At 45.1% G+C, this 22,562-nt stretch overlaps 2 protein-coding genes across 11 annotated transcripts; both read left to right on the forward strand.

Moving 5' to 3' along the window:
• Positions 1 to 1,040: 1,040 nt before the first annotated feature.
• Positions 1,041 to 5,433, forward strand: LOC127327038 (phytyl ester synthase 1, chloroplastic-like). The gene is made up of 13 exons (XM_051353821.1): positions 1,041 to 1,356; positions 1,468 to 1,519; positions 1,635 to 1,690; positions 1,850 to 2,008; positions 2,105 to 2,209; positions 2,361 to 2,464; positions 2,686 to 2,807; positions 3,588 to 3,696; positions 3,819 to 3,949; positions 4,041 to 4,410; positions 4,556 to 4,669; positions 4,848 to 4,930; positions 5,019 to 5,433. Exons 1-13 carry the CDS (start codon positions 1,062 to 1,064, stop codon positions 5,299 to 5,301), a joined length of 1,983 nt encoding a protein of 660 aa, XP_051209781.1. The 5' UTR covers positions 1,041 to 1,061; the 3' UTR covers positions 5,302 to 5,433.
• A 752-nt stretch (positions 5,434 to 6,185) lies between these two features.
• Positions 6,186 to 22,293, forward strand: LOC127327036 (phytyl ester synthase 1, chloroplastic). Of its 10 annotated transcripts, none has more exons than XM_051353813.2 (13): positions 6,186 to 6,682; positions 6,790 to 6,844; positions 12,967 to 13,022; positions 13,408 to 13,566; positions 13,674 to 13,744; positions 14,567 to 14,673; positions 14,901 to 15,005; positions 15,107 to 15,212; positions 20,711 to 20,844; positions 20,936 to 21,305; positions 21,398 to 21,511; positions 21,639 to 21,724; positions 21,879 to 22,293. In XM_051353813.2, exons 1-13 carry the CDS (start codon positions 6,361 to 6,363, stop codon positions 22,177 to 22,179), a joined length of 1,986 nt encoding a protein of 661 aa, XP_051209773.1. In that variant the 5' UTR covers positions 6,186 to 6,360; the 3' UTR covers positions 22,180 to 22,293. The 10 variants fall into 10 exon arrangements, with proteins under 10 accessions (XP_051209773.1, XP_051209772.1, XP_051209770.1 ...); XM_051353812.2 differs by having other exon boundaries at positions 6,187 to 6,682; positions 13,408 to 13,570; positions 14,901 to 15,022; XM_051353810.2 differs by having other exon boundaries at positions 6,190 to 6,682; positions 13,674 to 13,778; positions 14,901 to 15,022.
• Positions 22,294 to 22,562: the final 269 nt, after the last annotated feature.

The following is a 22,562-nucleotide window of genomic DNA, read 5'->3' on the forward strand; positions in this document are numbered from 1 at the left end:
TGATGGCCGCGCTTATATTTGATATGCTCAATGTCTATATGTGATTTTATATGATCCGGGAGCCTATATAGCCACTGCTTTTAAAACAGAAAAAGGAAAACAACAAAGAAAAGAAAAAAAAACCTTGGAGCTATGCCCAGGGTTTAACCTTTAACACAGTCTAGATGGACATAGGTGTCAGCGCCGGGAGCACCAGAAGTTGACACGTGGATCTATGCTGTTGACGGTTTACATAGATCTGGCAGGCGGGATGGCGGCTGGGAGTGCCAGCAAGCGACGCGTGGCAGAGCTATGCCGACGGTCCCTGGCTTGGGCGGGCGTAGGTGGGCTCCCAGCAGTTGGCATGTAGCAGGGTATGTCGACGGTGATCATCGTCGGCATAGCTCCTGCGCCATTAGATGGTCTCTGTTAACGCAGGCGTGGCCGACGGCCATGAACCCTCGTTGGTTCATCGACCTCTGCCGACGGTGATCCTATGTCGACGGGGTGCCGGCGAGCAGCGTTGCCGACGATGCCACGCCGAGGGTCACCATTGGCGTAGCCCTACGCCGACGGTTTTCGGGGCTACGCCGATGGCAATCACCATCGGCACGCGATCGATTGTAGTGTGGGTCATACTTCTTCAAAAAGTGGGAAGCGTACTTTAGCAATAGTTGCTTTATTTTAGAGAAAATACTGGTATTTGCATATCAGTGGTCTAATTAAGTCATGTGCTGCATGTTCAAATCCACAATTGGATTGTTGTTGAATTTTACGTAAGAGAACACGCTGAGTACTTCAACCTTCTAAGGGCATACAGTTACACATGCCCTAACGAGACACTTAACATTCTGATGCTACAATCATATAGTTCTGATCATTTCCACAAGAGAGATTAGCAATACATAACCAGCCTAACTTTTAGCTGCCATGCCATGGTCTCACTCACACCCTTTGTGCCTCCTCAAAATTCAGTTATTTCTGTTACGCATCAGATGCATGAGTGCATGACTCCTGCTTCCTAAGTCTCCTTTGAAACCACGAGTGAGATACCGAGAAAAGTTTTGCAGCTCACTGCACCAATGGCGACTCTTTCTCTCCATATGGTACACCCTCAGGTCTCTCTTTGCCGACAAGCGCAGCGATGGCAGCATGGTTCATTCAGCTGCCAGTTCAGGCATCCCGGAAGACTGCAAGCGAGCTACAGGGGGCTTGAGGCCATGCATGATGATGGGTATGGGACAGTCAAGGACCTGGACTACTACTACCACGCACTTGGGGAGCTGGTGGAGCATGACAGTGGGCCGCCCCGATGGTTCTGCCCCGTCGATGCTGGCTCGTCGGTCGAGGATGCTCCACTCATGCTGTATTTGCCGGGTAAATATGAATACAACTGCTTATGTCCGTGCCTTTGCACTTCCCAGTGATTTGGTGATGCCCAGATGGCTAGGCTAACTCAGCTGCTGATTTGGGGTTAAATCTTTTCAGGGGTAGATGGAATGGGGATGGGGCTCTGTATGCACCATAAGGCTCTTGGAAGGTGAGATATAAAAATAAGTTTCCTTGGAAAAATTGTTACAGTCAGATTAATAAGACAAAACAAACCTGGTGTGTACTTATGATACTTTGAATAATGGTATATACTTGCTTTTTAGGATATTTGAACTTAGATGCATGCACATTCCTTTTCATGACCGCACGCCATTCGAAGGTATCAGATACCTGTGTATTAATCTGGTTAATTTATCTCTCAAAGAATTTTTCATCTGAACATAACTTGTGTTCTAACCTAAAGATTCAGAGTGAAAATACATCAAGTTATTCAGTTCTAAAGATTAGTTGTATAGTTTTAGCTGCTTTCCTTTTTCAGAACTTGTCACTATGGTAGAAGATGTTGTTAGAGCAGAACATTCCATTTCTCCTAATAAGCCCATCTATCTATTGGGGAATTCGTTTGGGGGATGCTTAGCTCTAGCAGTTGCTGCCCGGCATCCCCGTATTAATTTGATACTGGTACTAGTCAATCCAGGTATGCCAGAAAATTTGATGCTATGTTTTGTGAACCTTCCTATTTATGAAATAGTTCTGATAACTTTGTTTTATCTCTATTTTCCTCCTGGAAAAGCTACATCATATGAGAGGTCAGACATAAAAACCCTTCTGTCGGTTTTCAGCCCGTTGTCGGACCGCGCCTGCATTGCAATTACAGCTCTACTGAATTACAACATCGGTACGTACCTTGTAGGTTGCAGCGCCGAAAATAGAAAAAAGAACATGAAAATTGCTTGGTAATTAGGATATAACGGTTTGTTATAAGTCAATATTTGTTCATTTAAGTTTGTTGTATTTGCTGCTTCTATTCATCCTGATCATGAGACCAGACAATGAAGTGAACATGGCACTCAGTAGAATGAAAAGTGGCAAGCATCCTTTAGAAGCACTCAGCAGATTGACAAATAACTTGTCATCGTCCCTGAAGCATTCGGTCTGTACCATCGTCTTCTTTGAATCTTGTTTTTATGTGTTTAATTTGTTCAAGGAAGAAATTAATATTACGTCAAAAAAAAGGAAGAAATTAATATGGATATGCATTCTTTTTTCCTATAATCTATATTTTTCATGTTTCTCTTGGTTTGTAAAAAAAGGTTTGTCCAAATATGGGCATTTAATTTTTTTTTCATGGAAAATGTGTGCCTTTAATTGTAGAACATACTGGACAAACTACCAGAAGACACACTAAGATGGAAAATGAATCTGATCAAACGGGCTGCTTCATATGCTAATTGCCGTGTACAATCAGTTACAGCTGAGGTACTACTACTAGCCAGGTTTGTGGCCTTATGCAACTCAGTTTTCTATTTCCAATTCTCGTTAGCTTGCAGATCTTGCTTTGTGGTAAAACAGTGGGAGAGATTCCCATTGCAGCTCATAGTAATACGTCATAAAAGGTACATCGATAATTACAAGAAGGTTTTAGGAAAACTGAATAAATTAAAATTGTTCAGCTAGCCAGTCTTTGATTTATTTTAGCATATTTATGTTTTATTTTGTGGCCAACTAAGACTAGCTCTTGCAAATAGATGGCCTTAAACTTTTGTTGTTCTTGACAATCCAATACTCCATGATGCCAAAATAAGCATCTACATGAAGAAAGGAATAATCAGCTTCTGCTTGATGTCCTCAAAAGTTTCAAGGCCAAATAATTACCTTGTCCTCTGAGGGAAGATATAATCCCAACAATTTGCAGCAAAAGGACAATCCCATAAAATATGAACTGGTGTTTCCACCTGATGGCAACTCAAAGTTGCACAATTATAACTGCAAAGCTGAAAACTTTTTCTTTGAAGAAGATTTCTAGTGTTTATCTGTCATGCCAGAGTAGCCAAGAAAAACACCTACTCCCTCCGACCCGATTAAATGGACGTGCAATTGTGAAAATGGCTAGCATGTTCTACGTGGTCTCCGCGTAGGTTAAAAGAGATCAGAGGTAGTAGTGTTTAGGTTGACATGAAAATTCCACTGCAAGATTTTGCTATTTTTCTTGTTTGAATGCATAATTTTAACAAATTTTTATCATGACTGAAGTTCTTTTCTATGCTTGCACTCAGCGGCGCCGACAGGTTACTTCCAAGCAAATCTGAAGCCGACAGGCTACAGAAGAAACTACCTAAATGCAAAGTTTTCTTCTTTGAGAACCATGGGCACAGCTTACTGTTGGTGAGTTCTAGACTTCTACTAACTTTAGCAGACTGTATCAGATCCAGAGTATTTTATGAACTGAAAGCAACAAGCGGTACAACTCAAGGGACAGTGCTGATGATACTGATCCCACATTCCAGGAGCATGGTGTTCATGTCTCATCCATCATTAAGTGTGCTGGTCTCTACCGCCACTCGAGCCGCTATCACCGGGTTTTTGACTACATCCCGCCATCCACGACCGAGCTAAGGGAAGTCGACAAAGCTAGCAGGTAACCACCCAGCGAAATGCTTACATGCTGAATCCTGAACACGTTGATTCCACATCACATGAATGTGCTGCTTACACATGGGTAAATGCAGCGACCTCACGTTCAGAACGTCTCCGGCAATGTTCTCGACGATGGAGGATGGCACGGTGGTCCGTGGCCTCGCCGGGGTGCCCGATGACGGGCCGGTGCTTCTGGTGGGCAACCACATGCTGCTGGGGATCGAGCTCATCTCGCTTGCTGCGGAGTTCATGCGGCAGAAGAAGGCCGTTGTCCGTGGGATCGCGCACCCACTGCTGTTCCCGAACAAGGCAAGGACGTGGTCGGAGGGCCATGACTTCTTTGACTTCCTAATTCTGTGGGGAGGCGTGCCCATGACCTACAAGTACATATACGAGTTGCTGGCTGCTGGGGAGTTCGTTCTACTATACCCAGGTGGTTACAGGGAGGCACTCCACTGTAAGGTACACACCACACTTTGTTATATATAGTACAGTATATTAAATACACCTTCCAGGGTATATTCTGAAAAAAACTTATTTGGTTAATTAGACCTATTATTATACTCAGACATTTGAGCAAACTTAAATTTAAACTTGTGGATCGTAGGGTGAAGAGCACAGGATCTTTTGGCCAGACAGGACTGAATTTGTTAGGATGGCAGCGCAGTTCAATGCCACAATCGTGCCATTTGGAGTCGTTGGAGAGGATGATCTATTAAATGTAAGCCCATTGTCTGTGTACTGAGTAAGATTATACATTTACCCATAGTCTGAATACTACTCAAGATTCAGAATAAAACCGCATGCATTGCATAGCATAGCACGGTGCTTTACTACTCTGTTACTCGATTATATCCCTCCATCGGTAGCTAATAATAAACGCACTTCTGTTCCTCTAGCTGCTTTGTACATTCGACGACATCAGGAGCGCACCCTTTGGCAAGGAAATCATGCGCGCCTACAGCAACCATCTCAAGCTAAGGTATCTTGAGATTTCTCTTCACACTTGAGAGTAGCTCCTTTTGCCAAGCATTTTCTCAAAACCAATCACCATGTTTTGTGACTGTCAGGGATGCTGATCACGAGGTGATATTTCCAGGCGTATATCTGAAAATCCCGGGCCGGTTCTACTACCGATTTGGGAAACCTATCCCGACGAAAGGAAGACAAGACGTCCTGACTGATCGGCATGCCGCAGCACGTCTCTACACGCACGTTAAATCGGAGGTGGAAGGCATAATCTCGTATCTGCTGGAGAAGAGGGAGGAGGACAAGTACAGGAAGCTCTTTCCGAGGCTCTTGTATAAAGCTGCTCGGGGGGCCAACACTGAAGTTCCAGCGTTCGATCCTTAAAATAGTAGTGCCAGTGCTCATACTCCACTACACTGATTCTTAGATGCATTACGCCAGAGATGTATGGCTACGAACATCGACAGGCGGTGAAGTAAAACGTATACATATGGCTAAATATTATGTCCTTGCTTGGACCGAGCTTTTTGTTGGTTGTCGATAAAGTTAGTGGTAACCGCAGGTGGAAAAACATGGGCACGTCGGCTTCAAGAGTTTTGAGCCAATTGAGCTACGCAACCCAACCTGTTGAAGAGGGATCAAGATCGTTACAGTACCAGAAAAATGCCACGAGCTTGAGCACTACAAATACCACATCTCAGGAGTTCTGCCTGGCGAAGGCAGAGTAGCTATCTTGCACGTGGCTTGTTTGTCCGTTAGCTCTGTTTCCACGAGTGAGATGGATGGTTCATTCATGAAGGTTAGCATTTGGAAACACTAGCTCCGTTAGCTCGGTCTCCACTAGTGTTTCTTGCGATGATTGTGACTAGTTTTTTTAACAGGCTAGTACTTGTCCATAAATAGGTGTTTTACATTTGTCAACATTTGGATTTATGTAGACACTATGTCTTAGAGTCTAAATTTAGACGAATAATCTAAGATATTTATTTATGGGACATTTGATGTGTAGTGTACCGTAGACTATTGCATTGCGGAAGATGGCCGTTTTCTTAATTTCACGAAAATGCTCGTCTTGTTTGTACGCATGCAAATTTTAAGGCTGATCACAGTTTGCCCTCGCCTAAATTGGCCACTTCCCCACATTATGTGTCTCATTTCAGTTTCCCTTTTAAAAGTCAAGCTCTGTTTTAAATAGCCGGCTATAGCGAGGCTAGCTATAACTGTTTTGGGAGGCCGTGGCTATAGTCTATTGCCCGCTATTTAAAATCATGAAGTCAAGTAGTTTGGTACTGATGCTGTGATGGTAAATATACTATGCCTGCCTGCATGTGATGCCTCTGTAGTGCTCCTATATAGTTCGGCTACCTAAAAACGTGTAGCTGCGATCCTCTACTCTCAGCTCCGTGCTCTTTTCCTTTCCTTCACTCCTGTGACCCTCACGCTATGTCCATTGTCTCGCACACTATCCTGCGCCCTTTCGGTGTAAACCCGAGCGGCCCCTATCATAGACGGCATGCCTTCCGCCGGAGCTCCGTCAAGGCAACGAACCGGAAGGAGTCTGGGAGTAGCAAGAAGCCGGCGGCGGATGAGTCGCGTTTGGAGGTTCTCTATGACGACGGTTTCGGAGCTGTCACCATGAGGGACTACTTCGAGGCGGTAAGGGTCATGACCAAGCAGGACCACGGCGGGCCGCCGCGGTGGTTCTGCCCCGTGGAGTGCGGACAGCCGGAGGTCGAAAAGGCACCGCTGCTGCTCTTCTTGCCAGGTTGGTCTACTACTCACGTTACAACATGATAGTGTTGATCTTCTAACAAAGCGAAATTGATATGCCAAGAACAACGTAATGATAATTCTGCCTTACTATTTACCTAGCAGGAATCGATGGTGTTGGAATGGAGCTCATTTTGCATCACAAATCTTTGGGCAGGTAAGCAAACTTTATTTTTTTTTGAGATCAAGCAAACCTTTTCTATACCGGAAATACGCCACAACCTTTAGCATAAACAAGTAGTAACTCAACAACTACTCCCTCCAATCCTGTCCGATAAAATCGTTGTTTGGGTAAAATCTTAGACTTTAAACTTTTGACTATTAATATCTATACATATATCTAGACTAGATAATGTTAGATAATATGCTTGATGTATTACCAGAGGGCCAAAGGCCACAATATATAGTACATGTACAGGTGCAAATATGCAGGAAGCCCCCTAACATATGGGGAAACTACAATATACAGATATATACTCTAACCCCCCCCCTCAAACTCATGGTAGATCCACAACACTGAGTTTGGAGAGTAAAAAGTCATGCTGCGCTCGAGTTTGTGCCTTTGTAAAGAAATCCGCCAACTGCAAATCTGAAGGCACATAATGAACCGCAACAACCTCATCCTGCACCTGAGCACGTGTATAAAAAGCATCAACACCAATATGCTTGGTCAGCTCATGCTTGACCGGATCACGTGCAATACTGATAGCACCTGTACTGTCAGACAAAAGTGTAGTGGGTGTCGTAACAGAGACCCCAAAATCTGCAAGCAACCACCGTAACCAGGTCACCTCAGCAATCAACAAAGCCATAGCCCGCAGCTCAGCCTCAACACTCGAACGAGAAACCGCTACCTGTTTCTTCGTCTTCCAAGCAACAAGCGAACCACCAAGAAACACACAGTAAGCAGAAAGTGAACGACGATCCGTAGGATCACTTGCCCACGTAGCATCTGAGTAGCACTGGAGCTGGAGAGAGCTAGAACGAGGAAAGAAAAGGCGACGAGTGATCGTGCCACGAAGGTAACGAAGAACACGGAGGAGATGACTCTAGTGAACAGTGGTAGGAGCTGAGACAAACTGACTCAGAATATGAACAGGATAAGAAATATCAGGACGAGTGATAGCAAGATAAACAAGACTCCCAACAAGATGGCGATAACGTGTGGGATCAGGAAGAGGATCACCATCAGTAGGACGAAGCTTAACATTAAGCTCCATAGGAGTATCAACCGTGCGCTCATCCCCAAGAGCAGCACGAGCAAGAAGATCCTGAATGTACTTCTCCTGAGAGATAGAAAAGCCATCAGAAGTGGAGGAAACCTCAATCCCAAGAAAATAGCGAAGAGGACCAAGATCAGTCATGAGAAACTGATCACGAAGACGAGCCTTTACAAAGGCAATATACTCAGGATCATCACCAGTAATGATCATATCATCAACATAGAGAAGGAGAAGGGTGCGTCCACGAGGAGAAGTGTGAACGAAAAGTGCTGGATCATGAAGACTAGGAGAGAAACCAGCAGCAGTCACCACAGAGGCAAAGCGCTCAAACCAGGCACGAGGTGCCTGTTTGAGACCATAGAGAGAACGTCGAAGACGACAAACCATCCCATCGGGAACAGAATACCCAGGAGGAGGCTGCATGTAAACCTCCTCACTCAACTCGCCATTAAGAAAAGCATTCTGAACATCAAGCTGGGAGACAGACCAGCGGCGAACAGAAGCAACAGCAAGAAGGGTACGCACAGTAGTCATATGAGCCACAGGGGCAAAAGTCTCATCATAGTCACGACCGTGCTCCTGCTGAAAGCCACGAGCCACAAGACGCGCTTTATAGCGCTCAAGAGATCCATCAGAGCGAGTCTTAATTTTATAGACCCACTTACACGTGATAGGACGAACACCAGAAGGGGGAGAAACAAGATCCCAAGTGCCAGTGCGCTCAAGCGCAGCGATCTCCTCTGCCATGGCAAGCTGCCATTCAGGATGACGCTCGGCATCCCGATAAGAAGTCGGCTCGGAAACGACAGAGAGACCATACTGACTAGGAGAGTAACGAAGTGGAGCACGACACTGACGAACAGGCCGTGAAGGGGGAGGCTCATCTGCAGAAGACAAGTCATCAGAAGAAGAGGAAGAAGGGACAGCATCGGAAGGAGCCGAAGCCGGAGAACGAGGAGTACTAGGTGGACTAGACGAACGAGAGGATGACGCCGAAGGGGGCGCATCAGAAGTAGGAGGGAGGGGAGGAGGGACAACAGGAGGTGCATCCGGAAAAAGAAGGAAAGAAATATCATCCACCGGGTAAGTACCCGAGGTGGGGCGAGGATAGAAGGGACGCGTCTCATCAAACGTGACGTCACGAGAGATGCGCATCCGACGACCAACGGGGTCCCAACAGCGATAGCCCTTATGCTCATCACTGTATCCGAGAAAAACACACTTAACAGACTGAGCGGTCAGTTTGGTGCGTTCGCGAGGAGGTGGAAGGACATAGCAGACGCAACCAAATGAACGGAGAATCGAGTAGTCTGGAGAAGCACCGGAGAGACGCTCGAGAGGAATGCCACCCTGTAGAGCAGCGGAAGGCTGAATGTTAATGAGGTGGGCCGACGTAGCAACAGCCTCAGCCCAGAAATGTGGCGGGAGAGAAGAAGCAATCATCAAAGCACGGGTGGTCTCAAGAAGATGACGATGCTTACGCTCGGCGACGCCATTTTGAGCATGCGCGCCGGGACAAGAAAACTGAGCGAGGGTACCCTCCTCAGCAAGGACACCACGAAGGTGCTGGGAGATATACTCACCAGCAGAATCAGCACGCAACACGCGAATGGGTGAGGAATACTGAGTGCGGACCATGGCCGCAAAACGCTGATAAATAGAGAGCACATCACTGCGAGAGTGCATGAAAAACACCCAGGTGTACCGTGAAAAATCATCAATGAATAAGATATAGTATCGATGGCCCCCTTTCGAAGCGAAGGGAGCCGGACCCCAAACATCTGAATGGACTAAATCGAACGGTCGCTGAGAGACAGACACACTAATAGGATAGGGAAGCTGAATCTGTTTGCCTAACCTACAGCCCTGACAGTGTAACGACCCATCTCCAGAGACAGACCCCAGAAGGCCACGATGAACCAAAGACGACAGGCGAGAGTCACAAAGGTGACCAAGACGATGATGCCACTGCTGAAAAGAGCCGGTGACAGAGGCAACAACCGGAGGAGAACTGGCAGATGGAGTGGCAGCGGAAGGAACACGAAGCCAGTCTAACTCCCAAAGCCCCGGAGACTTACGGCTACGAGGGCCAGCTCCAACCAGGGCCTGTGTGCGACGATCCTGAACCGCACAAGACTCAGCGTCAAGAATGACACGACAACCAGAATCGGTGAGCTGGCTAGCAGAGAAAAGGTTCATCTGAAGGCGAGGAACATGAGAAACATCAGGGACAGAGAAAGAGGGAGTAGAAAGGGTGCCTCTACTAGAAACAGGAATAGAGGTACCATCAGCCGTGACAACACGGACAGGAGAAATAAGAGACCGAAGAGCAGACAGAATAGAAGACTCAGAGGTCATATGAAAGGAAGCTCCAGAATCCAGATACCACGGGGACGTACCTGACTGTGTAGAAAGTGGTGGTCGCGCAGTGCCAGAAGAGCCAGTCACAGAACCAGCAGCGCTCGGCGAGGAAGAGTCTGTAGTAGCGAGCAGACCACGAAGACCGCTGAGAATGTCCTGATCAGAGAGTGCAACTGCAGAAGATCCTGAAAAGCCAGCCTGCTGACGATCACGGAACTGCTGACGTAAACTGGGATCTCGCGTCCAGCAGGTGGAGGAAGTGTGGCCAACCTTGTCACAGTAGGTGCAATGAGGACGAGGGCGGAGACTCGGACCGCGAGGCTGCTGACGTAAACTGGAATCCCAAGCATCAAGTAGGCGGTGAAGCTGCGCTATCTCATGCGCAGAGAGGGGCGCGACTGGAGAGGTCGACGTACAATCAGGTGCCGACGAGGAGCTATCACCCACACGCACAGAGGCCACCAAAGGGGGCGACAGAGAGCAACACGCCGATGAAGAAAGACTCAGCAAAGCGCGGTCATAACCACGTGAAGGGGCCGCGAAAGTCGATGTAGAGCGGCAGGCCGACATAGACGAAGTCGGCGAAGCGCGGGCAGAGACGCGTGAAGAGGTCGCGAAAGTCGATGTAGAGCGGCAGGCCGACATAGGCGAAGTCGGCGAAGCGCGGGCAGAGCCGCGTGAATAGGCCGCAAAAGTCGATGTAGAGCGGCAGGCCGACATAGACGAAGTCGGCGAAGCGCGGGCAGAGCCGCGTGAAGAGGCCGCAAAAGTCGATGTAGAGCGGCAGTCCGACGTAGACGGAGTCGACAAAGCGCGGCCATAACCGCGGGAAGAGGCCACAAAAGTCGATGTAGAGCGGCGGGCTGACGTAGATGAAGTCGGCGAAGCGCGGGTAGAGCCGCATGAAGAGGCCGCAAAAGTCGGTGAAGCGCGGGCAGGGTCGCGTGAAGAGGCCGCAAACGGCGACGAAGAACGGCTAGCCGTCATACACGGAGGAAGCGGACAAATACCAAGTACCGAAGGGAGGCCCAAAGATAAGGCGGGATCAGCAGAAGAAGACATCGGGTAACAACAGCCGACGACAGTTTTTTTTTTTTTTTTTTTTTTTTTTGCACTTTTTTTTTTTTGCTCTTTTTTTTCAGCTGGAAGTCAACTCACGGAACGGACTGCTTGGGCATGACGCGGGGAGCAGGACGCAGCGGGAGAGCAGGGATCTCACGCGGGCGGGGACGAAGCAGGGATCTCACGTGGGAGATCGAGAGGAGGCGAGCAGAAGAGATCTGGCGAAAACAATCAGCGGGAGATCGGGCGGGGCAGGTAGCAGAAGAGATCGGGCGAGGCGATTCCGCTCACGGCCGGGGAGATCGGGCGAGGCGATTCCGCTCACGGCCGGGAAGAGATCAGGCGGGGCGGGCGGGCACGCACGCTCGGGAAGAAGACGTGCGACGGAGACGGCCACGGAAACGGCCGGACAGAGAGCGGCGGCCGGCGGCGGCGGACGAAGAACGGAAACTACGGCCGGGACAACGTACAGATTAGGACCAAGTTTCGCTTTGATACCATGTTAAGCTTCATGCACTAGCCACTTGAACCAAAAGTCCAAACTGATGGAAAGGGCTAGACAATCCACATATACACTTCACAACACCCCCACTCGTGTGTGACGGGAGAAGAGAAAGTCAACACGTGAAAGAAGAAGAGCACACCGAAACAGCGGTGGCTAAAGAAGGGGGCAACGGCAATTTTTAGGCTTAATTGCGAAAACCATGTGAAAGCCAGGATTTGAACTTGAAACCTGGGGCTCTGATACCATGTTAGATAATATGCTTGATGTATTACCAGAGGGCCAAAGGCCACAATATATAGTACATGTACAGGTGCAAATATGCAGGAAGCCCCCTAACATATGGGGAAACTACAATATACAGATATATACTCTAACAGGTACATGAAAAATCATGTGCGTGAATTTGTCTCGAAAAATACTTTTTTAACCTTTTAAAACAATTTATTGTATTTTGTAGTATTATTATTATACAGATTGATGTTCAAGTTGTATTTCAAGACCACACTCCAATCGAAAATGACCACTTTTACATATCGTAGTGAGTAGTTTCTAAAAAATAATTATTATGTTGGTAAATGTAAAGATGTGTTTCTTGATGCATCCATTGGTATGATGATTTTTTTTCGCGGTATACAGAATGAAACTAACTAGTGTGCGATATAGAGAGAAAAGGTGCAAATAAGAGGCTATAAGTACATGAGTGTTAAGAAGAGGGTCTGACATTTGTCCACACCCATTAGATGGATGGAGAATTATGGAATTGGATAAATATTTCGGATGACTTAGTTCAAATATCCCATTCAACTCATGCTTTTATGTCATGTAGTTTTTTTTTTTTGCCTCACATAACAGAAAAGTTGAACGAATTATATGTGCCTTATGTATTCTTTGGTTGTTTAACTTAATCCGTAATACAAAGAGTCTCTCCAATTGAGGTGTATATGGACAGTCATAAGAATTCGTACTAGATTATGTGTTTTACCTTTTTTTCTCTGACAAAGCTGTGGCGAACAAAGGCAATTTTCCGTGATAATCCTATGTCTTGTATGCCACACTCATATCTTGCTTGTATGAATTAAAACTAAGTTCAAGTTAAAAAATTGATTCCCTTATCTGTTTTTCATGCAGAGTTTTTGAGGTTCACTGCTTTCATGTACCAGTAAATGATCGTACACCATTTGAAGGTACAAAGATATGAAGTATTTTATATATCTCCATTAGTATGGCATGTCTATGTCTGCAGAAGTACCTGATCACCTCTACTTGCTGTAGAAAGACCAAAGCTGAAAAATCTTAAACAGAGACTATTGTGGCAACCCTGTAGCACATGGTTGTGGTGATTGTTAGATTCAAGTCCCCATGCTTCTACTATCATCGTTAAATCCTAAACAGATTAATGGACATGAAGATTCATGTATGTGTAACATTTTCTAGAAAATGATCTGGATCTGTAATCGATTGTAAAGTTGTATGATCACAGTTGTTACTTCCAAATTCTACAAAAAAAAAATTTAGCTTCAACCACCTCTGTAATTTAGCTTGACATATCTTAGTTATTACTGCATACAGGACTATTACGAATTGTGGAAGAATATGTCAAATATGAAAATGCTTTGTCACCAAACAGACCAATATATATTACTGGAGATTCCTTTGGGGGGTGTTTGGCACTTTCAGTGGCAGCTCGCAATCCAGAAACTGATTTGGTTCTTATACTAGTAAATCCAGGCAGGTGAAATATATTTTTATCTACTATTACCCTAATATATAGTTTTATCTTTATATCTAGAAATCGATTTAGTTTTGTCGGAAAATATTATAATCTATTTTTTCAGCAACATCATCCGCGAAGGATTCATTACAGGCATTATTGCCTTTTTTGGAAACAGTGCCAAGCAACCTTCCAGTTATACATCCTCCCCTTCTCAGATACTTGATTGGTATATTTATCTTAACTTGTCAATTACGCCCCTATATGTAAATAAGTCTCCATAGTTGGATTACAGTGAACATGTTGCACATTAGCTAAAGAAAACTATTCAATATTCAGTTATAAAATAATGATTTTAGCGTAACTTATAATTGAAAGTGGTTTATTTCAGGATAGCCTTGTTTTAATAAAAATTATGAGGTGTGATTCAGCGCACCCTTTACAAAATATTACAACTTTCAGTCGAGATCAGGAATTGAGATTACAACTTAACTACTCAGTTAAAATGTTACTTAGGGCTAAAATCCTCTTCTATCTGTTAAGTCTGAATCACGCATTTCCCGATCGAGATCACTAGATCTCTTCGAACTTCTGGCTCTCCATTGGTCATTTTTCCTGAAAGAAACACCACAACATCAAAAAAAAAATCATGACATTGCCATCCGAACGATGTTTCTATTCTCAATGATATTGCAGTGAATACTGTAAGACTTACTAAAGGCCTTTTATTATGAGAAGCAATCCTTTGTTGCAACGTTGAAGCACATGCAAAAGGCCGCAAAAGCAGAAAATTCGTAAATTAAACACAATGTATATAATAAATATGAGTGAACTACATGGCTAGCAATACTGCCAAAACACATTTTTTTATTTCTTTAGGCAGAAAATGTCATCAGTATATGGGCAACTTCAACTCTTACTATACGCTTTTTTTTCTAAGAATTTCTCTGGATAATACCTACTTGAATGGCTTCGAGAAATCAGTGCTCCTTAAAATGTTGTTCGTTTGGTCAATAGGTAACCCTATTAATATGGCAATGGTTAGCCTTCAGAACATTCTTTCCCCTCAAGAGACTTTGCAAGAGCTTTCAGACAGTCTCACGTCAATGCTACCTTACGTTTCAGTAAGTTATCACTTGCTTTTAGAATTATTTTTATCTATTATTTTGTACACATACTATTTGAAATTTGTGGAAATTAGACATATTAATTTATTTATACAAATATTGTTTTAGCATTTAACAGATTTTTGTAACTCAAGAACACCTAGATGGTCTGCAACTATGAGACAGTTTAATGTCCATATATAATGAGCAGATCATAATATTGTGCTGTCTCTTCTTATGCTCAGGAACTGGGAGCTATCACACGGATTGAAACTCTTGTGTGGCGACTTAAGCTTCTCAAGTCAGGTGCAGCCTATGCCAGTTCTCGACTTCACGCAGTACAAGCTGAAGTACTAATTCTTGCCAGGTTTCTTTATGCAACAGTTTCATACATTTTTGAGTCATAAGACTTACCATTTTGATCTTACAATATAAACGTATTTTGATTCAGTGGCACTGAGAATCTGCCGCCAAAAGGAGAAGCAGACCGACTGTTTAAATCAGTGAAAAATTGCAAAGTTCGATACTTCAGGAACCGGGGTGATAGACTACACATGGTACAGACTATCATGTCATTCGTCTGATAAATTACTACCTCTTTTGTTAAACATAAGACGTTTTAGGATTTCAAATTGAACTCCCAAAACGCCTTACATTTAGGAACAGAGGGTGTATTTAGGAACACTTCCATCTTTTAACTTCCTCAGTTTTTCGCAAAAAAAAAACTTCCTCAGTTGACCTTAAGTGCTTCTGCCGAGCATTGAACCATATAGGCCAGGAGTACATTTTTTCTGTGAAAACGCAAAAGCAATGGGTTTTGATGCATTGATAGGACATGAGTTTATGTAGAAGTCTGCATTCCGATGCATTGATAGGACATGAGTTTATATACAAGTCAAAAAGAGGACCAACACGGCAACACCATGCCATACGACTAAACCCATAGAAGCTAGCCTAGGAGAGCACCTAGCGAATGCCCTGAGCCCCGAGCATCTATTGATGCAGAGGTTGGGGTGCCCTATTTTTTTAAAAAACAACAAATGCCCCGAGCCCCTGCTTCTGCCTACAATCGTGACTCCGATTTGATTGTGTCAAGCAGGGAGGCCACAGAAGGCCAAGTGTTGTCAAAGATGGCTGCGTTGCAATGTTTCCAGATCCACCACGTCGTGATCATAGCGCTGTCGCCCACCAATTCACGAAGTCAACCTCAACAAAGGGTAGGGTGGAAGTAGATCGGACCTAAGACAACACCTTGCACCAAATCTTCTTGACATGGCTACCAGTGAGGATTTGCACCATCGTCTCCTCTGACTGGTCACACAGCGGGCAGCTTGCAGGATGAGGCAGCCCACCAAGCACTCCCTCGAAAATGATGTTGTAGAGAGACTTAGACGAGTACAGGGCGTCGGTGGTCCACCGCCAAACTAATGTGCCTGGCTCCACAGAGCACCGCGCAGGCAGATCCAAACCTGAATATATTGCTAAAGGGCTAGGGAGCTCAAGGCCCCTCTAACATCAGCATGTAATCCAGCAGTGGTCGACCAAAGCCTTCCTGGGGCATCTCTGGATGAGCGCAAAATGGTCCGGCGCTATGTTCTGAAAAGACTACCCGTTGAGCAACCTATCGTCCGAAAAGAGGGCGGACGATCCGTCAACAAGCACCATCTTGGTGGATTCGTCAAATACCTGCTGTCATCCGTAAGTGCATATCAAGGCCTCGTCTAGGTTGTAAGGGGCCAATGCACATCCACCACATCTGACGACCAGAAGGCTTCTTGCCGTGCGCGGAGGATCAGGTATCCCCAACCTCCCAAAACGCAACTGTCAACAAACCTTGGGCCAGTTGATATGGCAGTGGTCTCCATTAGCCACTGCCCTACCCACCCAAAGGAAACACTAGAAGATCTTCTTCCTATTCTTTCGGGTCTTCTTTTCGAAGCTCAACACCATGAGCTGGTGCATAGGGGTCGTAGCGAGGACCGATCTGATCAGCGCTAGTCTTCAAGTCTTAGGCACCGTGGAAGCCTTCCAGGTAGGAAGCTTGTCCGCGATCCAGTCAACCAAGGGCTAGTTCACCTAACTTAGAAGCCGCCTGGTCACGAGGGATGGGCTCGGGCAGAAATGCTATCCACCGCTGCCTCTCCTCCCCTCACTGTGGCTGGTAGGGCAAAGCCAGTAGGCGGCAAGTGGTGATGGATTTACCCAAGATACAACACACACAAATATGTGGAGAAGATGAACAACACACACATGGAGTTTTTCGCAGCACACACACTTCTGCTTTTCTCTGTATTCAACTTCTCCAATAAACAACCAGGTTACAAGCCTATAAGTAGCGCACACACATACTTGGTCAAGCCCACAACTCCTTGATCCACTAAACACTCCACTAGCCGGTAGATAGCAACTGGCAACCACGTCAAAGGCCACACTATTCGGCCACTCTCCTCGCAGCTGGAGATACGCAATACGTGTACCAGGTCTTCATCTAATCCTACCTATCTGCTAATGCTATCCATGCATGCACATGTGGGTCTCCTTCCAACTAGGCTTACAACCAACGCAGCCATGGTGTCATACATGCACAGCACCAAGCTAACCTTTCACGAGACAACTAATAAGCTTTGCATTTTGTACACCTGACCTCATCTTTAGGTGCACACTGCCGCAGCTTAGACTGGATGCAAAACGGAAGAAATAAAATATAATGAACTACAAACCAACAAGATTAGTTCCAACAAGTGACAGCGGCTCCCCGTTCCTTGCATTATGTTGCTGGGTTCCATGGACCGTCGAGAACGATGCTCTTGAGCTCCTTATCCTTCTTGAAGGTATCGTCGAGGTAATTTACTCCTTCCTCCACTTGAGGTAGCTCAAGGGGAAACCCTAGATATGTGTGATTGGATTTTGCGACTAGTGGGAAGGCGGTAGTTCATGCTCGAGCTTGCACGGTCACAACAAAGTTGTGGTATTCTGCTCTCCAACATGTAGGTTGGAATGTGTCCAGTTGCCTATTGCAGTAAAGTCGGAGCTGTAGTGGTTGAGCCCGATGTGGCAATGACAAGCAACAAGTGCTCTGTTGCACCTTATCCTTCGGAGCTCAGCCTCAGAGTAGGATATGCATCGTCCCTGGGCGCGTTTCGCTAATTTCGCGGTATGTGTAGCTTGCGGAGAAGTGGAAGTCGCTTGCTCAGTGATAAGTGATGACAGATAATGCCAGCGTGCAACCTCGAAGATATTTTCTTCTCAGCGGTGCGCATGTACTTTTTCTGTAACTCTGTTCTTATTTAATTAAAATGGCAAAAGCTTGTTTCGGAAAAATAGTTCTTATGCGAAGCAGTGCAGTTGTTTTAAATTTGAGATTGTGGAGTAGAAGAATTTTAAATGTTTGTGGCAGCGCAGAGCCAATAAGGACCGTGGTGACATGCCCGTTCTTACCCTGACGGTGCCGGGATCTGTGACCCGGCACATCATCTCAGGAAGGAATCGGCGCGGACCAAGCTTTTGTCCTCCGTTCAATTCTTGAAACCATCGTGGAGGTGACTTATTCCATCCTCCACCTAAAGAAGCTCCACAGGAAACCTACGATTTTTATGATCAGACGATGGCGACACTTTTGTGTGTTCCCTCCTTGGACCACTTTTTTGAGTTTAGCATGTGCTCGAGGGACCGGTGTAAGAGAGAGGTGGTTGTGTCGGGGCTTGCACGACAATGAGTTGAATCTACAGTGGTGGAGCCTGGTTAGAGACGCTGGAAGATAAAAAAGTTGCCTCTTGCACCAGCCTTTGGATATTTCTTCTTCACATCTCACCCTCGGAACAAACGATGCACTGTCCATGTTTGGCTGATTTCTTGGCATGAATCTTCGTGTGGCTGCCCGTGGCTTTTGCGAGTGGGCTTTGTTGACGGTCGCTTGCGGAGAAGTGGGAGTCTCTTCCTCAGAGAGAAGTAACAACTATGATGTTTAGCCGCATTCCGTTGAGCCATGGTGCCTCCCAAAAGATAGCTTTCTTTCCATTTCCTATGGTAACTTTTGTAGCTGCCGCAAAAAGATCCATGTCTTGAGGCGTGCAAGGGGTCCCAAGGCCAATCCATGGTTTGTTCTCATCATTCCACTCATGCCATAAACATCGCATGCGAAGGGCCACAAATTTTTTTTTGGAGGTTGGGGATCCCAAGCCCTCCAAATTCTTTCGGCTTGCACACCGTCTCCCAAATAACCTTGCGCTTTCCTCCAAAAAACTTGTCACAAGCCACCCAAAGAAAAGCTTTTCTAATAAGATCTTCTAATACTATAAATCTTCATGAGGGCCTCAATGGGGATCTTGAGCATAGTGATGAAATATATGGCAATGCTTGTGAACACGGACTTCACAAGAGTTGTTCGGCTGGCCATGGTGACATGCTTTCCCATGGAACAAGTTTTGGCAGCCACTTTTTTCTTCCAAAGGTTGAAAATAAATTCTCGTTAGTCTTTTGATCTAAAGTGGAATCCCAAGATACTTCATTGGGAAGCTTGTGTGGGTAGCCTGGAGAACCTGAAGAATGTTGTGAAGGTCGATTCCCGCACATCTTATGGAGGCAACTTGGATTTTTGCAAAATTAGTTACAAGCCCGGTGACCTCACCAAATTGATGTGTGGAATCTAGGAAGTTGATGTCGTTCTTGTTAGGGGTCATGAATATAGTTGTATCATCGGCAAAGAGAGATGTGTGGATCATGGGGGCCCTCCTACAAAGCTTCTTAGGTGACTTTGCTCGGTTGCCTTAAAAAGTATGTGATGAAGAGGGTCAATGGCAAGCATGAAGAGGAGAGGCGAAAGAGGATCCTCTTGTCGGAGCCCTCTATCATGCTTTATTGGATCACCGACAATGCCATTGAGAATCTCTCTTGTTCTTGGGGTGGTAAGAAGAGCCATAATCCATTTCCTAAATTTACTTGTCAAGCGAAGGTGTTGACGCTTTCTTGATGTCAAGCTTGAATAGAAGCATTGGCGTCCCCTCATTTTCAAATGCTCGAAAAAGAAGAAGAGCACCGTTAACAAAGCTTTGGAAGATGGCCACTGGGTTACCCAAGTAAACACCAATGATGGCCCCTCTCTTGATCACATTGCACAATTCTACAACCTTTGGGAAATGTTGCAATCGATGCACATGCCAACAATTCCGATTCAATTGCTTGGAAGCTCACAAATGATGGACGCTACTCGTCTAGGTCCGCTTACAAAATGCAATTTTTGGGACAAACAAGTTCTCCAGTGACATCCTTGGTTTGGAAAGCATGGGATCCACCAAAGTACAAGATTTTTTGCTTGGTTGATCATTCAAAATAGAGTATAGACGGAGGATTGTCTAGCTACAAGAGGATGGCCTAATTGTGGGCAATGCAAGCTCTATAACCATACGAAAGAAACCACATCACATCTACTCTTGAAATGTTGGCTCACAATCCGTATATGATCTAAAATGAAGGAGTTGCTTGGGCTTCACGATGTGGATCCAAATAGTTTGCAACCCATGGGTTCCGTCAAAGAGTGGGGGGGGGGGGGGGGATATGATTCATAAGCAATGACAATTGAGAAAAGCCATGGCTTTGCTTGCTATGTTGGTGTCGTGGGAGATTTGGCAAGAAAGAAACGTGCGCATCTTCTGAAATAAGGTGGCGTTGTGTAGCCTCGCCGGGCAAATGCCTTGAGTATTGTAATGCCGCGAGAGTAGGCTTTCATTTGGCTTTGGCTTTTTGAGGCCAAGGTTTTTGGTCTGTAAGACCTCTAAAAACTTCTTAATCAATGAAAATGGAAAATCTTTTGCCTTGTTTCAAAAAAAATAAATAGTGCAACCTTGTCTATATTTTCTTCTCAGCAGTGTGCATGACGTATCTTTTGTGTGCCTGGTCAATTGGGCAACTCTATTCTTCTTAATTAATGAAAATGGAAAATATTTTAGCTTGTTTCGTAAAAGAAGTTCTTGTTCTAGACTTTCGTGTAGTGTACACCTGCTTTACCTTTGAGATTTTATAGTAGAAGAATTCTGAAGTCCCCGTGGTACTTGCACAGGAGGATGGCTTCAACCTGCTAACTGTCATAAAAGGAGCCAACATGTACCGTCGCGGTAGACAACGGGACTCTGTGATGGATTTCCTACCACCTACAAGATGTGAATTCAAGAGAACATTCAGTGAAGATTTCAAGTATGTATTACTATATAAGACCCAGTCAACTTTCATATACTGTTCTATAGAGATTATAGAATTCATCAGTTGGAAGCTCAAACTTCTGCAGGCTGTATCATCAGTTGCTGAGCCCAGTCATGCTCTCTACTATGAAAAATGGAAAAATTGTTCGTGGCCTTTCCGGTGTTCCCGACAAAGGTCCTGTCTTATTTGTGGGATATCACCAACTCTTGGCGATAGAGTTGTCTTCACTGGTTGAAGGGTTCCTGAGAGAGAAGAAAACAATTATCCGAACAGCGGCCCATCCTGTATTTTTTGCTGGAAATTATGAGATGTTGCGCCAAGAGCTGTCTCTGTTTGATTCATTCTCTATGTATGGCGCAGCTCCAGTCAGTCCGATCAATATGTATAAGCTGTTCGAGAGGAATGAATTTGTTCTCATGTATCCAGGCGGTGTGCGGGAAGCTCTTCACAGGAAGGTGTGTGCTTGGACTGAATATTCTGGTGTACAACTGTACACACATTCACGTTTACAGGCTCCATGCGGTGCTTATTCTGCTGCACTTGGCAGGGTGAGGCATACAAATTGTTTTGGCCAGATCAACCAGAATTTGTAAGAATGGCAGCACGGTTTGGAGTTACCATCATACCATTTGGTTGTGTCGGAGAAGATGACTTTCTCGAGGTAGTTTCCTGTGCCTTTGTGCACTGAAGCAGCATGGTTTACACATACTCCGTATTGAAGTAATAGTTGTATTCCACCTTTTAATTACCAGTATAATAAATGATATATTTTTTTGTCCCTTCTGCAGATAATTTTGGACTACAATGATGAAAAGAATATTCCCTATCTTAGAGACGGGATAAAATCATTCAATGAAGATTTCACAGGAATAAGGTCAGATTTCTATTTATTCACCGCCTGTTTTCCCTTCAATAAACAAAGAATTCATCAAGTATTTTCATCAGAAAATATCTTACTCAACTCAACACTTGACTCTGTCACCTCCATTGTCTAAGGAACAAAAGCTTGTGTGCACACTTGGTTTCAGGGAGACTGTGAAAGGAGAGGATGGGAATCAGGTCTTGCATCTGCCTGCTGTTCTCCCTAAAGTGCCGGGTCGTCTGTACTTCCTATTCGGCAAGCCAATAGAGATGAATGGAATGGACAATGTCTTGAAGGATAGGGAGAACGCCAACCAAGTGTATTTGCAAATCAAATCGGAAGTGGAGAGCGCAGTGTCTTACCTCAAGAGGAAGAGAAATGAAGATCCTTACCGGAGTATTACGCGGCGCAGGTTTTACGAGGCAACTTGGGGTCCGTCTGCTCAAGTGCCGACATTTGAACCGTGAAACATTGGGCCAGGACTGTACTACCTCCATTTCAAGGAATAAGGCGTCCTCTTTTTACGTGCTTTTTGTTTGACCAAAAAATACTTTAAATATATAAAGATTGTTTGTATGAAATTAGCATCATTAGAAAGTGATTTTCAGTACGAATCCAACGGTGCTCAATTTTATGGTCAAAGTTTGCCTTGAAATACGCGCGCGCCTTATTCCTTGAAACGGAGGTAGTAGAAGTTATCTCAGGATAACATTTAACTGTAGATAATGTTGGATCACAGGCCTCAAACTCAACGAGATTTCGTGGACTTTTGTGTGGAATTCGCGAGACGTCGCTCTGAACCTCTCCCTCTCTGACGGAAATACAACGAACTCACAGAGACAAACACAGC

Source organism: Lolium perenne, chromosome 3, assembly GCF_019359855.2.
Source record: "Lolium perenne isolate Kyuss_39 chromosome 3, Kyuss_2.0, whole genome shotgun sequence".
NCBI classification, from domain to species: Eukaryota; Viridiplantae; Streptophyta; class Magnoliopsida; order Poales; family Poaceae; genus Lolium; species Lolium perenne.

Bases quoted from the DNA above. Each gene is read 5' to 3' on its own strand.
- LOC127327038 (XM_051353821.1), top strand. From the start codon at position 1,062: ATGGCGACTCTTTCTCTCCATATGGTACACCCTCAGGTCTCTCTTTGC. The intron at 1,520-1,634 runs GTGAGATATAAA...CTTGCTTTTTAG, and splicing joins CACCATAAGGCTCTTGGAAG to GATATTTGAACTTAGATGCA. The intron at 3,697-3,818 runs GTGAGTTCTAGA...CCCACATTCCAG, and splicing joins ATGGGCACAGCTTACTGTTG to GAGCATGGTGTTCATGTCTC.
- LOC127327036 (XM_051353810.2), top strand. From the start codon at position 6,361: ATGTCCATTGTCTCGCACACTATCCTGCGCCCTTTCGGTGTAAACCCG. The intron at 13,567-13,673 runs GCAGGTGAAATA...CTATTTTTTCAG, and splicing joins TCTTATACTAGTAAATCCAG to CAACATCATCCGCGAAGGAT. The intron at 21,725-21,878 runs GTCAGATTTCTA...ACTTGGTTTCAG, and splicing joins GAAGATTTCACAGGAATAAG to GGAGACTGTGAAAGGAGAGG.